Source organism: Populus euphratica, unplaced genomic scaffold, assembly GCF_000495115.2.
Source record: "Populus euphratica unplaced genomic scaffold, PopEup_1.0 scaffold1490.1, whole genome shotgun sequence".
Classification (NCBI taxonomy): domain Eukaryota; kingdom Viridiplantae; phylum Streptophyta; class Magnoliopsida; order Malpighiales; family Salicaceae; genus Populus; species Populus euphratica.
The window spans coordinates 4,384-21,057 of record NW_011501342.1 but is presented as its reverse complement, the minus strand read 5'-3'; the positions used below and the strand labels follow the sequence as shown (position 1 = coordinate 21,057).

The window sequence follows — 16,674 nt, the reverse complement described above, 5'->3', positions numbered from 1 at the left end:
TTTAGGGAGAAAAGGAAGTATTCCCAATTCATTATTAAACATCTGCTGTAAATCCACAATATCAGCCTCTTTTTTATTTTATTTTATTTTATATAACGTACCTTTTATAGCTTGTTCAGCAAAAATTAAGAAAACAAGGCACCTAATTATATATTTGACACCAAGTCTCTAAGATATTTTATGAATTACTGCCACCACATAACGTAATGTACGTCTTGCATGTTTTGCAGGTCTTCTAACCAATGCCTTACCCTATGATTACTCGATCAGCCTTGAGGCAAGCTCAAATTAAGATCAACTTTTATTTATTTCGCAAAGATTGTGCATAATCTGAAGTGATTAGAGGATTCATTATCTCTTTGTCTGATGGTGTGATTTCAGTGTTTGGAAAATCCTCTCAGACCGCAGTATAATGGAGGAATCATTGTTAACCCAGAACTAAATGATGGACTAAGAGCATGGTCCACATTTGGAGATGCGAAGACAGAACATAGAGAATCCAATGGCAACAAATACGGTGCGGCTCATTCCAGGGATAATCCATATGGGAGCATGGCACAGAAGCTTTACTTGAAAGATAGCCACCTCTATACTTGCTCTGGTATGCATTGCTGCTCCCCTCCCCAACTCATTTTAAGTTCACAGTGTGGTGCTAGTGCCTGAAAAAGAGGGGGGCAAAAACAGAATTCTATTACCAGTAAAATGCTGAAACTGCTTACGAAATCCTGAAATTCTAAATTGATTTCTTAATTAAACTGCACTTAACACCAGTCTGCTTTCACTGTGACGTCTTGTCTCATCAGGGGTTAAGACTGGGTCAAGGGTGTCTGCGACTTCTCCAAAAAAAAAAACAAAAGAAAAGAAAAGAAAAGAAAATTGCATAACATTCTGTTCTTTTGTGATTTGATCATGTTAATATAGTGCTTTGAGTTAATGCAGCCTGGGTACAAGTTAGCGAGGGAAATGTTCAGGTAACAGCCATTTTCAAGACAGATTCTGGCTTCAAAAAAGCTGGTTCCGTTTTTGCTGAGCCAAAGTGCTGGTCCATGCTTAAAGGTGGCCTTACAGTGGATGCATCCGGCCCTGCTGAGCTATATTTTGAGGTACTGATACAGTCTCTCATTTCTAAAACATTATTATGGTCTTATTATTGCTGTACCTGTTTACGATTTCCATTCTTTTTTTCTTAGAGCAACAACACCTCGGTCGAAATATGGGTTGATAGCATCTCATTGCAACCGTTCACCGAGAAAGAATGGAGGTCTCATCAAGATCAAAGTATTGAAAGGGTTAGCTGACTGATAGTCCCATCTTTCATCGTTTATTTATTTACAATATTTTTTCCTGGCTAGTTACGAATCAACAATTTTGCACCTAATTGGATACATATATATTCGTTCCAGACTCGAAATGAGAAGGTTAGAATCCAAGCCATAGACGAACAAGGCAATCCCCTCTCAAATGCAACGATCTCCATTAAACAAAACAAACTGCGCTTCCCATTTGGTTGTGCTATAAACAAGAACATCCTCTCCAACACTGCCTACCAAGATTGGTTCACCTCAAGGTTTGGAGTGACAACATTTGAAGATGAAATGAAGTGGTACAGTACCGAAGCTACACGTGGCCATGTTGACTATTCAGTTCCTGATGCCATGCTGGCTTTTGCCAAGCAACACAATATAGCCGTCCGAGGCCACAATGTGATTTGGGACAATCCTAGGTACCAAAATGGATGGGTAAAGTCACTCTCACCGAATGATTTTCGAACGGCTGTACAAGCAAGGGTAGGGTCAGTTATGACAAGATACAGAGGCAGGCTTATAGCATGGGACGTTGTTAACGAAAATATGCCTTTTTCTTTCGTTGAAAGCAAATTAGGACAGAAGGCTTCTTCAGTTATCTACAACTGGGCTGGTAAGACTGATGGACTCACTACATTGTTTCTGAACGAGTTTTATACCATTGAAAGGAGTGGTGATGTTGCCGCTTCACCTGCTAAGTACCTTCAAAAGCTCAAAGAAATCCAGAGTTTTCCTGGGAATGCCAATTTGCGCATGGGGATTGGACTAGAGTCTCACTTTAACATTCCAAACCTTCCTTATATGAGAGCTTCCCTTGATACTCTTGCTTCTGCTAACGTTCCCATTTGGCTCACAGAATTAGATGTTCAAGGCAACCCAGCTCAGCAGGTAAGAGATCTAAGATACAAAAATTACAACCTGTCCTCTTTTAGTGCATCTTCAAATTGTTCTGGAGGGGTTAGGCTTCTCTCATGTCGTAGATAACATAACTGATCATTCTGGAATCGAAGCTTAAATAGTAAATTAAATAAGAATGAAACTGAAACAATTGTATTAGATTCCCTGATTAAATGTACTAATAATATAAATTAAATCGTCCATTATGATCTAAGAACTAATTGTTAATTTCGTGGGCAGGGAATATACCTGGAGCGATTTCTAAGGGAGGCATCATCTTACCCAAAAATTGCTGGAATAGTGATGTGGTCAGCATGGAAGCCACAGGGGTGTTACAGCATGGGTTTGACTGATAACAATTTCAAAAACTTGGCTACCGGAGATGTCGTGGACAAGCTTTTGCATGAGTGGGGGGGTTCACGTATGGGCCTGACAGATGCTAATGGCTTCTTCGAGGCTTCCCTTTCCCATGGAGACTACAATGTGAAGATTATCAGCCATGGTGTGACAGATATATCTTCCTCAACTACTAACCTTAAGGTGGATCCAACTGTTGGCGGCAGAACAACTTTGATCCACCAAGTTACTGCTTGATTGTTTCTCTAATATTATAGGTGTTTTGTGTTATCTGTTGTCCAAAATTCAAAAATAAAATAGGATAAATAAAATAATATTTAGTTTATAAAGATCCAATATAATAAGAATATAATAACTTGCAATCATCAAAAAAAAAAAAAACATAAACATTTCTTTAATAAGAATTTCTTTACCATTCACTTACTAAAAATCCTTTTATAATATACTTCTCAAAATTTTAATAACATCACTTTGTTGAAAATAGTATTCAATATCTCTGTACAAAATAGTGTAGAAAAACCACCCTTAAAACACTCATATGTAACCCTTTTTTATAAAGAATTTTAGAAATTAAAAACTCATATATTCTCTCCCGATCTAAAGCTAATGAACTTATTTATTGTATCCACTAAATAAGTTATAATAAAAAATTGTTTCTTTTTAATATGAAATAAAGTTTTTAGAGGATTTTAAGTTTCATCAAGACATGATACTTCAAAATTCTTTAAGATTAATTTATTATTTATCTATTATTTATTTAAATCATGTTAATATTTTATATTAAAAACTTATATTGGAGATTATTAAATTTAAAAATAAATGAATGCATTTTTAATTTTACTACAAATTTTTTTATTAACGGTTTTTTTAAACAATTTTTCCAACATTATCATATGGTTCCATGTACCACAACTTTCTTTTATATGCTTCTATATATTTGAAATTTATGAGCTACAACAGGCGAGGGTTTTGTTTAGGTGCTGGTATGTTGCAGCTGGATGTGCAGACTAATTGAACTGCTATAAATTCTCATTCATTAATGAAAAAAATATAAAAAGGATTACTCCGCAAAGAAGAAAACAAGTAAATCTTTGATTTAAGGAGACGTAATCAGGTAAAATGATGGGGAGGAGAAAATCACAACTAAAACCCACGAAGCCCTAGTGTAAACGATTTTCGAGCCGCTCAGAATTGGGCTAAATGCCCAGTTTGGGTAAGAGCAATAATTTGGTTTTGGAAGAAACCAACTCCCCATTTAGTATTATATCTTAACGCAATTGGTTTCATACTAGGTCCACTTTAAAGAGTTGCCCTAAGCTTGATGACACGAACCCATCCCCCTTGCTTTTGATCTACCCATGCCAGTGGATGCATGTCACTATCCCCAAAATTAATGTTTGATGTGATTTTAGGCAAGTTGCTGTAACTCACTACAAACTTGATACGAAAAGTTAATTAGCCTATTGATCCATCTAAGCATGAAAGGGCAGGAGGTATCCAAAAATGGTGACTAGGAAAAAAAGGAACGATCATCTGTATAGTATATGTTGAGTTTCAAATTAGAAATTTAGAATGTTAGAAGAGCCTTAAAGAGAAATTATTTTGCAGGTTTTATTTGGGTCCGACTTGTGTTGCACATGCATGAATGAAAGAGGAAGGAACGCCAACTTTGCAACAAAGGGAACACGCAATCAAGCCTTTAGCAGCAAAGAGGAAGGTTTTTCCCCCCAGAAATGAGCTCTCTGTCTACAACTGATCATGTGAGCATGCTCCTGGAACACATTTATGGAAATTAATGTTTGATTTTGTTCTGTTTCCAAGAATAAAACGAGTAATTATATATAAGACTTTGTGAACTTAGTAAATCCAAAGATAAGTTGCAGAGATAAAATCTAGCAGACTGTTATCAAATACCCTAGTTCCTATAGGAAGGGGTTTGGATTAAAACCTTGCATTCGGGTGGGTTCTACATACAGCATGCTCACATGGAAGAACACATAAAAAAGAGAGAAAAGTATAAAATATTACCATGACATGCTTTCATATATAGATCCACATTCACACATCATACTTACATTACATATATACTTATGAATTTCATTGAAGACACAACTTATTAGTACATTTACTGGCTTGTCTACCTAACAATCAAAGGGAGGGAAGAATAAATGATCACAAAAGAAGCCAAAAAAGAAGAAGATTTTGCTTGGCCATTTGGACCTGATCAAGCGAGCTTGCCTCTTACAGGTTGTCTAATTTACCAAAACTGTGCCTTTATGGCAATGTGTGTGAGTTTACAAGCTATTTTTGTAAGAAAGAAACAAGTTTCCTTGTCCCACATGGATAAGTGGTGACTGATCTGTGTTTCTGGTAAGTTTCAGAGAACTTTCTTGATCTTATATGAAAATACGGCCTTTCCAGGATAGTTTAAATGACCAAGGAACCATTCCTGTATGCCAAAAGTAAATGAGTTCACAAACTATTTTTGTGAAAAAAAGAAGTGAACTCCGAACCAAGCCCCATTATTTCTCTAGCCATGCTCTATATGGCCATCGAGATGGAAAGCCATTCGCACAAATCATTATGAATCCCATGGTCAAGAGTAAATTCCAGAGGAACTGCTTCCCCCTAGAACTTTCAGATCTTTGATGCCATCAGCATTTATTTTTTTAGAACTTGAGCTCCTTGAATTCATTATTATTATTATAGAACACTGAAAACAGGAGAACCAACAAGAAAAACTCCATCTTTTTTTTTTATATAATAAAAAATCATAATGATGGTGGGATTTCATTTTAGCCAAGGCTGGTTGTTTGAAAAGGAAGTGTGGAATTTAATTTAATATTTTAGTTTCCTTACTTTAACAAAAACCTAAAAGACTTGGTGAAAACATTGTTCACTTACCAACAAAATACGGTTGGTGGAACAATGGTTTGTATTGCTAATTTATTGGAATTTCCGATACGATGTTTAAATCGTCAATTGCTCAACATGTTTGGTTGCTGAGTGTTAATGTTGTTCCATCACCAGATCAAAGTACCATATTCCCGTTTGCTGATTCCAGGCGAGTCGAGATCCTCCTTTCTCATTGGTATAGGTTTCATCCACCATAAGCAATTCGGATGTGTGTGTGTACTTGGCCATGGTTCATGATGGATTTTCTTGGAATCGAAAAGAGTACCTTTCATGGATATCATTGCCAATACTGCACATTTGAAGGCAAAATTCAGTCCATGTAGGATAGCAACATATTTTACTAAAGGAATGACATGGAAACTCCAATCTACTAAGGAAAGGAAAAGGGGGAAAAAACATTCTACGACTCATCATTTTGTCTTGAAATAAGAGTACTATACCTTAAATCTCTCTTTGCCAATTAAAATACGGGGTTTTTTTTCAGTGCTTTTATTTTCTCAATCATGCATTTCAATTTAAAATTTTATTTTATTTTACATATCAATCTTGAATTTAAAAAAAGAGAAAGAGGGTCACTTGACCACACTTCACCATGAAAAATATCCTTATAGATATTAATGGGTTTATTTTCTTGAGAAAAAAATTAATGATGGTGATGTTTTTTTATAAACATGCTAAAAAAGTGATTGAGATTCTTTTATTTTTTCTATGGGGTTGATTTTCATTTTTTTAGAGGTTTCTAGGGTGTTTTGAAAGTTGAAGATAGAGTTATCATGATTTTTAAAGAATTTTTAAGGTACTTTCAAATATAACAAGTTGCAAAATAGGTTTTTTTAGATCTAAAAATGGGTTTTAAAACAACATATGATCTATACTTTTTTTTTAAAAAAATAACTAGTGACATGCAAAAAAATAAAAAGAAAAAAATTTATTTAAATATGTATATATAAGTTTTCAAGCCCAAGAATATTTGACTTTTTGAGCTATCAGCCGAGTTTGATATCCTTTAGTGTTTTTTTATTTATTTTTTATAATTATAATTAATATTCTCCTTATTAATTTTTTTAATTATTAATCATTCTATTAATTAAAAAATTAAAATGATAACATCTATTTTTATGGATAGTGAATTAAAATGTATTTGGGTGACTATAAATAAATACCCTTACATTCAGTTTCATGAATAGTGAATAAAATTGTAGACTCAAAGTTTTAGCTCAAACCTAAATTCAAGTCAGCGTAAACCTAACTTAAGTTAACCTAGGTATTTAAGAAAGAGTTGCAATAGAATTTATTTATTTTTCTCTAATTCTTATAGCCACCATGACCCTCCTCTTCTCAAACCAAATATTTTAGTTTTTGATATTCAGTTTTTGATTCAAGAAAGGTGAAAGTAACAAATAAGTGGTTCTCTTTCATATTACTTTTGATTATAGTTTGTTTATGGAATAATTAAAGATGAGATTACGATTTATAAGAATTAGAAGTTTATGTTGTTAAGATTGATTTATGATTAAAAGTTTAATGTTAGGTGATTAATTAATATGTTATAAGAAATAAGGATTTGTGAGTTGATTTATTTAAATAAATTTTTATAGGTTAAGAAATTCATTTTAACTTTGCTGGAAAATCTGGACAGAATGGTCTTGAGGTTGAAGATGATCAAATTTTATTTTGGTCCTTATTTTATGAAAATTTTAGTTTAGTCCCTAAACTTTGGAAAAATTATAATTTGAGCCCTCAATGTATTTTGAGATTTTGAATAGTGTTATTATGAGGTTAAGTATGATGAATTTCAGTTTGATAATTGATTTGGAATATTTTTAATTTGGTCCCTCAATTTTAGGAATTTACATTTTAGTCCCTAAACTTTATAAAAATCATAGTTCAGTCCCTGGTTCATTCTAGACAGAATTGAGTATGGTTTATAGGTGAAATTTCAGTATGGTTATGTATTTATAGTTTGGTCTAGTTTTGATAAAATTACATTTTGGTCTCTGTTTTGGACAATTGTCGTTTTAGTCCCTAAACCTAAGAGATTAAACCTTATTTTATTTTATGCATTGAAATCTTTTATTTGTATTGTTTTGAGTTGCTTTTGAGTATATTTTATATATTTATTGTAGGTTCTTCTAACGATCCTTAATAGATTTTTCAGGTCTTTCATCTGACATTCTTTTTAATCTATATTCTTCCGAGTGAGAGGGATAATCTTTAATATGTATATAATATAAATAAATATGTATGTTGATTATATAATGAGTACGATTAGTTAATCTCTTGAAGATTTATATATTTTGTTTTATTTTCTGAGTACTCATTTATTCTTGAATTTATACTCGTATTCTGTCGAGCTAAATTCTATTTGATATAATATACATTTTTTTGATGATTATGTAAATATCTATTATGCCTTGATATAAGACTTGTCAGTAACTCCATGCTAACGGAGAGTAGCTAGCCTATGTGCACATAGTATTCTGTTTACCTAGCTGGTGAGAGAGGCATCAGCCTGTGGCGATTGATCATCCCACAGTGGTCACCTTCGGGTGTCATCTGGTCACTTTCGGGTGTCATCTGATCTCTGACATCTATTCCACTACGTTGTCATAATATGTTTAGTATGTGTGTGTGTATCAAGATAAATTATCTTGCAAACTATTAATATCTAAAATATATAAAATGTATATTAAATATTATTCTCTCATTGAGTTAGTTGAACTCACCCCTCATTCTTAATATTATTTCAGGTTCTTAGTTTTTAATAGCAGTTGGACTTTGTTAAGTGTTCTTGCTTTATTTTTGGTCGGTATGCCTTGCTTGTTTTGCAGGATTTTCCTTTTAGTTTTGATTCGATTTCTTAGGCGCTCCACTATTACCCTGTTTTAATTAAATTTGGATTTTGATAATGTAATGAGTATTATGAACTATTGTTTTTGTTTTAATTACTGATGAAAAGTTTTGAACTATTTTTTAATTTCATCAGTTTTTAATAATATAATATTTTTTGAAAATTATAAAATGCTACGTATTTTTGAATAATTTGTTATTTTAATATGTTTATTTTAAGATTTAGCATAAATGAAATATTCTTTTGATATTATTTTTGCATTGCCAGTCATGAACATTTGGGTCATGACAAAAATGAACTGGGTTCCCACCAGCAACGTTTTTCTCTTTATAGTTAGTACAACACCTGTAACGTCGCTATATATAATTCCAAATAAATTTCACGGGCAAACCTCAAGCTGAAGTGAGTTTCAGTGATTAACGCTGTCCGAGGTTGGCAACTTGACATGCATCTAATGATGTTCTTTAAAAGAGGAAGTGGGATTTAATTTTAATATTTCACGCTCATGTGTCTTTGGCTCTGGGTGTTTTATAAGCTATATATTTTATTTTAGAAAAGAAAATGATAATGATTTTGGACTGATGTTTCTCTTCAGGGTGTGTGGCCTATATTTCAGGGAAGCTTGTTTGCTTGTGCTTTGAAATGATGAAGATACTAGCAGGATGCTGGGTATTGGTGCTCCTAAGCATTTCCCTGCCTTCAGGTCTCTCTCTCTATCAAACACACACACGACTGCTAAGGGAATGAATGTCATTCAAAAAAAGTAAATTAAATAGGAATCACAGGGAACAGTAAAACATTAAGAGCGTTTATGCCTGTGTATTTGCTTACTATGGTAAGTGATGGTCTTCAAAGGATTCTCACCTTTACATCTGTCGTTTACCGATGCAGCGTGCAGGATTCATGCTTTCTCCTATGATTATTCTGCTACAACAGAGGTACGGATAAACACTTTTCACCACCCAGACTTCCTTCCAAATTAGCACTGAGAAAACTGTTACAACTATTTTTCTAAACTTTTCCGAGCAGTGCTTGATAGAGCCCCAGAGAGCTCAGTATGAAGGAGGGATCATAGCTAATCCAGATTTTACTCATGGCGTACAAGGGTGGACTGTGTTTGGACAAGGAGCAATAAAAGAAGGAATATCAAAGAATGGAAACAGATATATTGTTGCACACAGCAGAAGCCAGCCACTAGACAGCATTTCCCAGATGGTTCAGTTAGAGAAAGGAAAGCTCTACAGCTTCTCTGGTACGTCCTTTCCAGTTTATTTAAAGTAGAAAATTTTCTCTAAGTTGCATTTTCCTCCAGAGGGGAAAAGCTAATAGCTAAAGATATCACTAGCGAGTCAAAGGGAACTAGCATAAGAAGGATATACTTGTTTTCAATCTTTTTTCTTTCCTTCGTTATTTTCCAGAAAAGTTTCATTGAATTTATTTGAAATTTCAGCTTGGGTTCAAATCAATGGAGGACGTGGAAATGTAGCTGTTGTGTTCAAAATGTCTCGGGGTGAACTTGTTCGTGGTGGTGAAGTTTTGGCTACGAATGGATGCTGGTCTTTGCTGAAAGGCGGTGTGTTTGCAAATACTTCAAGTCGTGTTGAGATTCTATTTGAGGTAAATACCATTAAAGTATCATGAAGTCCAGTTTCCTAATAGTACAGAAGCATTTGGATAGGATTCAATTATCTTTCAAATAGAATATTTAGATTTATGGTTTTTTTCTCTCCATTGCAGAGCAAAAATACAGAGGCAGAAATATGGGTAGACAATGTCTCATTACAACCTTTCACCATGGAACAATGGAGATCCCACCAAGATGAAAGCACTGACAAGGTAATCAATATGATTGTATAACGTGAAACGTGTTTGTGTCTGTGTGTAGCATTGCCTTAACAATCTTACATGTTTTAAATTGATGAACTTCCATATATCTTGAGAGAAAAAAAGAACAAAACACGTGCATCTTACCAAAGAGAAAACAAATCCATGTTGTAAATTTGATAAATCTCATCATCATATGCAAATTCCATGTTGATTCTCAACCTGCAGGAAAGGAAAGGAAAGGTGAGATTCGAGGTAAGGTATGGCAACGGAACTGCAATAGAAGCTGCACGGTTCTCAATAAAACAAACCAAGTCAGACTTTCCGTTTGGATGCTGTATGAACTATCACATTATCAACAGCACAGATTACCAAAACTGGTTTGCTTTGAGATTCAAGTATACCACTTTCACCAATGAAATGAAATGGTACAGTACTGAAAAAATACAAGGTCAAGAAAACTATACTGTTGCAGATGCCATGGTAAGATTTGCCCAACAAAATGGCATTTCTATCCGAGGCCACAACATTTTCTGGGACAATCCTGTGTACCAACCACATTGGGTTAAGAATCTAACTTCAGAAGAATTACAAAAAGCTGCAGCCCAAAGAATAAAATCAGTGGTTTCGAGATACGCAGGAAAACTTATTGCTTGGGATGTAATGAATGAAAATCTCCACTTCAGCTTCTTTGAGGATAAACTTGGCAAAAACGCGTCTGCCGAGTACTATGCAAGAGCATACCAACTCGATCCAGACACCACAATGTTCCTGAACGAATACAATACAATTGAATATAGCGGTGATGAAACAGCAAATCCATTCAACTACAAGACGAAACTTGATGAAATTCTGTCATATCCTGGAAACCAAGGAATACCCGCAGGCATTGGTTTGCAGGGCCATTTTGGTTCTGGCCAGCCTAACCTTGCTTACATGAGATCATGCTTGGACATTCTAGGATCAACAGGATTGCCTATATGGCTTACAGAAGTGGACGTCGGCAAAGACCCGAATCAGGTATTGTAATTTTTTCAAGCAAACAACAAAACAATTCCCTATACAGTGTTCTATTACTTATAGTTACTAATGAATCAGTTGCCAACTGATGAAATATACAACTAATGGTAGATGCTAATATTTCATTTGGACAGGCAGAGTACTTGGAGCAGGTACTAAGGGAAGGCTATTCTCATCCTGCTGTTAAAGGGATTATAATGTTCGTTGGTCCAGCAAACGCTGGGTTCAACAGTACAGTCCTAGCAGACGAGGACTTCAAAAATACTCCAGCTGGAGATGTTGTGGATAAGTTGATAGATGAGTGGAAATTTCAGAAAACAGAAATAAAAGCAGATGGTAAAGGGTCCATTGAAATCCCGCTGTTTCATGGAGATTACAACATAACTGTCAAGGACCCAGTTAGCAGTTCCTTTACTGCTTTCAGTTATAAGATGACAAAAGATGTCACAAGAGACACTGTCCATCTTCGTATCAATGCCTGAATAATATGATCATCCTACTTCAATCATAATGTATTCCTAATATGTTTCTCCTGTGTAATCTTAAGACCTTTGTTAACTCTTAATGATATTGCCTGATAATTCTCGTGCAAAAAGGCTTTAACTTTTTTTAGTCTCAGATTATTACAGAAGAACAAACGAAATTATAGATGGCATCAACAGAAGCAAGAAAGTAAAGGGTCTTGATAAAACTAATCAAGTAGGAGCTAATTTTGCAAAAGATTCAATCTTTCAAGAGCTAAGTTTTTTTTCTTCTTTTTTTTTTTTTCAAATATGAGGATTTTTCTTAGATCAATTGTGTATGAGAACAAATTAAGATTATATTTATAAGGTTCTTACAAAATGATTTGATTATTTTTTAACTCATAGCTAAAAAAAAAAACTCATAAGTATATTTAGTTAGAAATAATTTTGATTTAAATAGGAAATTTATTATAAAATTGAATGAATAATTACAGTTTATATAAATTTTAACTTATATATTCTCACTTATACTATATATTTTTTAAAATTTATTTTTATCAATTATATTTATAACTTATACTATATATTTTTTAAAATTTATTTTTATCAATTATTTTTATAAATTAAATTATTAGAATTAGTACAAAAAACAAGAGAAAAAAGAATGTTAAGTAATCATTACATGAGCAATGACTTGCTTCATCTCATAATTCCCAATAATCATATTTGATGCAATTTTCAAAGTAGCTATATTTTATGCAATTTTTTCATAAATGTTAATTTCTTCTCTCTTTAGTCCATTTTTTACATAGCTTTATTTTTCAAGATATTGAAAGTGTTCAACCAAGAGGAATATAAATATGGTAGAATTACTCCAAATATAATGGAATACAATGAATAACTAATCTTATCCTATTAGTTATTTTATGACATTTATTTTAAGAAAATAAATAAATAAATAAAAATTCATGAGAGACAAGAAAATATAAGAAAATATTTATTAATAATATCTCTTTTTTACTTATATCTTTCTGATTTTAAAGTAAATCTAAAAACATAATTAATAGGGTGAAACTTGTTGCTTTCTGAACATCATAATTTTTTTTATAAATTATTATTTATTTTTTGCACTAATAAAAAATATTTTCATTACTCTTGAATAAAATTAAAATAATTTCTTATAAATTATTTTTACTAGCAATTTATTCTCATCCTCCAAGCTAACAAAATGTTTAACTCAGAGGAAATGAGAAAACGTAGGACACTCAAAAAAACAAAGTATCAAATCAGTCCCTATATTTTACGGTGCATGCCATGGAAATGAAAGTCAATTTCACATTGGAGGAACAACTTCTGTAGATGTTTGAGGTGTAGTAATTGTTATTTTTTAAAATTATTTTTATTTAAAAATATATTAAAATAATATTTTTTATTTTTTTAAATTAATTTTTATATAGTCAGATAAAAATAATTCGAAAATATTAAAATAATTAAATTAAATTAAAATAAAATAAATTTTTTAAAAATTATTTTTAAAACACGGAAACTTTGGAGATTACGATATCCGGGAGCATCCGTCCTTTCCAGTTTTTTAAATCTTTAGCTACTTTAATTAATTTTTTTAGCTTTTGTCCTTAGTACCACGCGCGCAACCTTCTTTCCAATAAACTCCAGATAAGTTTCACGAGCCAGCCTGGGAAGTTTCAGTGATTCAACAGTGTCCCAGAACTCAGGTTTGCGAATACTTGTCTTGTTTCCTTCTCTCTTTCTTTGAGAATGGACTTGGCAGCAGTTCTTAAGCATATTGTTCTTGCGGTGCTTTTTACAGCCATTCATTGTCTGTTTTTATTTTAGCAAAGATCTGGGCATCTTGGGTATCGTACATTTAGTTGCATTTTTTAAAGTTCTCCAGAAATAGAAAAACAAATGATTTGGACTGACATCTCTTCCCACTGTGTAGCATATGCTTCAGACATAGCTTTTTGGCTCGTGTCTCTGGGAAAATGAAGATACTTGCAGAAGCTTTGACCTTGGTGTTTTTTAGCATTTTTCTGGGTTCAGGTCTCTCGCTCTCTCACTCACTCGGGCTTATATCTCTATATTTGCTTACCAATATTGAAGTTGCTTTTGGTATGAAATAATAAATTCATTAATTCTGACCACCATATTCTTCACTGATTGATGCAGAGCATAGGATATGTCATGCTTTCTCTTCTATTTATAATGCTAGAACAAAGGTAACGAGGACTATCTTTTCACTATCTAGGCTTCTGTGCATATTAGACTACAAAAAAAAAAAAGGGCCGGGGCTTGCAATGGTAATTTAAACTATATTTTTCTAATTTCAAACCAGTGTTTGGTAGAGCCCAAGACAGCTCAAGATGGAGGAGGGATAATAGCTAATCCAGATTTTACTCATGGCATGGAGGGGTGGGCTGTATACGGACAAGGGGCAATGAAAGAAGAAATGTCAAGGAATGGAAACAGATTCATTGTTGCGTATAACAGAACGCAATCACTAGATAGTATCTCGCAAAAGGTCCAATTAGGGGGAGGTCTCATCTACAGCTTCTCTGGTATGTTTTCCAAGTTTTCCCATCTGTCTCAAGTTTAAGATTTTTGGGTTTTTCTTTTTGAATTTTATTTTTGTTACATTTTCCTACGGAAGGAAAAACTAAGAACTAAGGTTATCGCCGGCAACCAATACAAAAAATTAGAGACAACAAACACAAGAAGGTTACTAATTATCTATTTCAGAATTTTTAAAAGAAAAGTTTGATTGAAATTTCAGCATGGATTCAAATCAACAAAGGAAGTGAAAGGGTAGCTGTTGTTTTCAAAATTCCTCATACTGAACTTGTAATTGGTGGTAGAGTTCTGGCAAGGAATGGATGCTGGTCTTTGTTAAAAGGTGGTATATTTGCAAATTTTACTAGCCATGCTGATATTCTATTTGAGGTAGAGTGCATGAATTTAGTTTCCTAGCAGTGCAAGGGCATCGAGATCTAATTCATTGCTTTTTTCTAATTGAATTCAATGATATGCTTATTTACCCCTCATTGTAGAGCAATAATACAACAACTGAAATATGGGTGGACAGTGTATCCTTACAACCATTCACCTTGGAGCAATGGAGAGCCCAACAGGACAAGAAGATTGATAAGGTACTTTAAATCTAATTGCATTGCTTGTTTATGGCGTAGCCTCAACAATCTTGAGAAACCATTAGCAAAACCGTACAAGCGAGAATCTATAGCCACCAGGATGAAACAAATCACATGACTTTCCATGGAGAAAACATATCCATATTATTTCAATAAAATCTACATCGTGATCGAATCCAGAGTTAAATTTAAACCTGCAGGAACGCAAGAGCAAGGTGAGATTCAAGGTAACTTATGGCAACGGAACTGCAGTGGACAGTGCGACTGTTTCCATTAAGCAAACCAGGTCAGAGTTTCCATTTGGATGTGGCATGAACTTCCATATTATTGACAGCACAGATTACCAGAACTGGTTTGCCTCAAGATTCAAGTATACTACTTTCACCAATCAAATGAAGTGGTACAGCAATGAGCCGAAACAAGGACAAGAAAACTATACTGTTGCAGATACCATGGTAAAATTTGCCAAGAAAAATGGCATTTCTATAAGAGGTCACAACATTTTATGGGACGATCCAAAGTATCAGCCAGAGTGGGTTAAGAATCTTACTTCAGATGAATTAAGGAAAGCTGCAGCAAAAAGAGTGGATTCAGTGGTTTCAAGATACGCAGGGCAATTAATTGCCTGGGATGTAATAAATGAAAATCTGCATTTCAGCTTCTTTGAGGATAAACTTGGCAAAAATGCTTCTTCCAGGTACTTCAAACGAGCTTACGAGCTCGATCCCAAGACAACAATGTTCCTGAACGAGTTCAATACCATTGAATATAGCAATGATGAAGATGTGGACCCAATCAGCTACATGAAGAAACTAGGCGCGATATTGTCATATCCTGGAAACCAAGGAATTTTGGCTGGCATTGGTTTGGAAGGTCATTTCGGTGTTGGCCAGCCAAACCTTGCTTACATGAGATCTGTTTTGGACATTCTAAGTTCAACAGGATTGCCTATATGGCTTACTGAAGTGGATGTCGTGAAAGAACCAAATCAGGTATTATAAAGAACCAAATCAGGTATTATACTTGCTTTTCAAACGAATATAAAAAATAATCCCAAATACATCCTATCAAGGTTGGTTACTGATTCCAGGTTTCCAACTAGTCTAAAAAATGCAACGGAAATTAGTTGCTAATAACTGTTTTTGGTGGGCAGGCAGAGTACCTGGAGCAGATACTAAGGGAAGGTTATTGTCATCATGCTGTTAAGGGGATTATAATGTTTGCTGGACCAGCAACCGCCGGTTTCAATGCTACAACCTTAGTAGACAAGGACTTCAAAAATACCCCATCAGGGGATGTTGTGGACAAACTGATTGATGAGTGGAGAACTAAACCTACAGAAACTAAAGCCGATGGTGAAGGATACTTTGAAATGTCCCTGTTTCATGGGGATTATAAAATCACTATCAAAAACCCTGTGACTAATTGCTCAACTACTTTGAGTTACGGGGTGACAAAAGGCACTACCTCCATTCATATCAACGCATGAATTCTCTCCCTGACACAGCCAATACATAGCCCTTCTGTAATTTTAAGACAAATATTAACTTTGATCATTAAGCTTCTGAATTAGGTAAACAGTTCTGTTTATTTGTGACAATTCCGTAACTGGCTCCGGAATCTGGATACTTAGCTACCACCTTTACCTTAAACTTGGTAGAGCTATTCCTGTTTTTGTCTCTGAATTTTTTCGATGTCCATCTACGCCCAAGAACTTTGCTCAACTAAAAAACCCAAAAAGTAGAAATTATTGACATTAATATTAAAAAAAATAAACAAAAATAAACCAGTTTCCTTTTGCGTGCACTGCTCATCCCTGACATTTCACTATTCATAGCAATATTTATTGGGCTAATTTCCTTTCATGTAAGCGCTGT

General features: G+C 33.9%; 3 protein-coding genes across 5 annotated transcripts; all 3 read left to right on the top strand.

Annotated features, from left to right (window-relative positions):
- Window positions 1-242: 242 nt before the first annotated feature.
- On the top strand, window positions 243-2,795 carry LOC105117725 (endo-1,4-beta-xylanase 2-like). Its single transcript, XM_011015480.1, has 6 exons — window positions 243-281; window positions 382-601; window positions 940-1,103; window positions 1,191-1,289; window positions 1,404-2,192; window positions 2,442-2,795. Exons 1-6 carry the CDS (start codon window positions 243-245, stop codon window positions 2,793-2,795), a joined length of 1,665 nt encoding a protein of 554 aa, XP_011013782.1.
- Window positions 2,796-8,843: 6,048 nt separating this feature from the next.
- On the top strand, window positions 8,844-11,764 carry LOC105117724 (uncharacterized). 2 transcript variants are annotated; one of them, XM_011015477.1, is made up of 7 exons: window positions 8,844-9,028; window positions 9,217-9,263; window positions 9,355-9,577; window positions 9,776-9,942; window positions 10,063-10,161; window positions 10,378-11,169; window positions 11,304-11,764. In XM_011015477.1, exons 1-7 carry the CDS (start codon window positions 8,968-8,970, stop codon window positions 11,649-11,651), a joined length of 1,737 nt encoding a protein of 578 aa, XP_011013779.1. In that variant the 5' UTR covers window positions 8,844-8,967; the 3' UTR covers window positions 11,652-11,764. The 2 variants fall into 2 exon arrangements, with proteins under 2 accessions (XP_011013779.1, XP_011013781.1); XM_011015479.1 differs by lacking the exon at window positions 8,844-9,028 and adding an exon at window positions 9,029-9,088.
- Window positions 11,765-13,258: 1,494 nt separating this feature from the next.
- Window positions 13,259-16,397, top strand: LOC105117723 (uncharacterized). Of its 2 annotated transcripts, none has more exons than XM_011015476.1 (8): window positions 13,259-13,366; window positions 13,594-13,694; window positions 13,821-13,870; window positions 13,987-14,209; window positions 14,425-14,591; window positions 14,699-14,797; window positions 14,998-15,789; window positions 15,951-16,397. In XM_011015476.1, exons 2-8 carry the CDS (start codon window positions 13,637-13,639, stop codon window positions 16,284-16,286), a joined length of 1,725 nt encoding a protein of 574 aa, XP_011013778.1. In that variant the 5' UTR covers window positions 13,259-13,366; window positions 13,594-13,636; the 3' UTR covers window positions 16,287-16,397. The 2 variants fall into 2 exon arrangements, with proteins under 2 accessions (XP_011013778.1, XP_011013777.1); XM_011015475.1 differs by having other exon boundaries at window positions 13,320-13,506.
- Window positions 16,398-16,674: the final 277 nt, after the last annotated feature.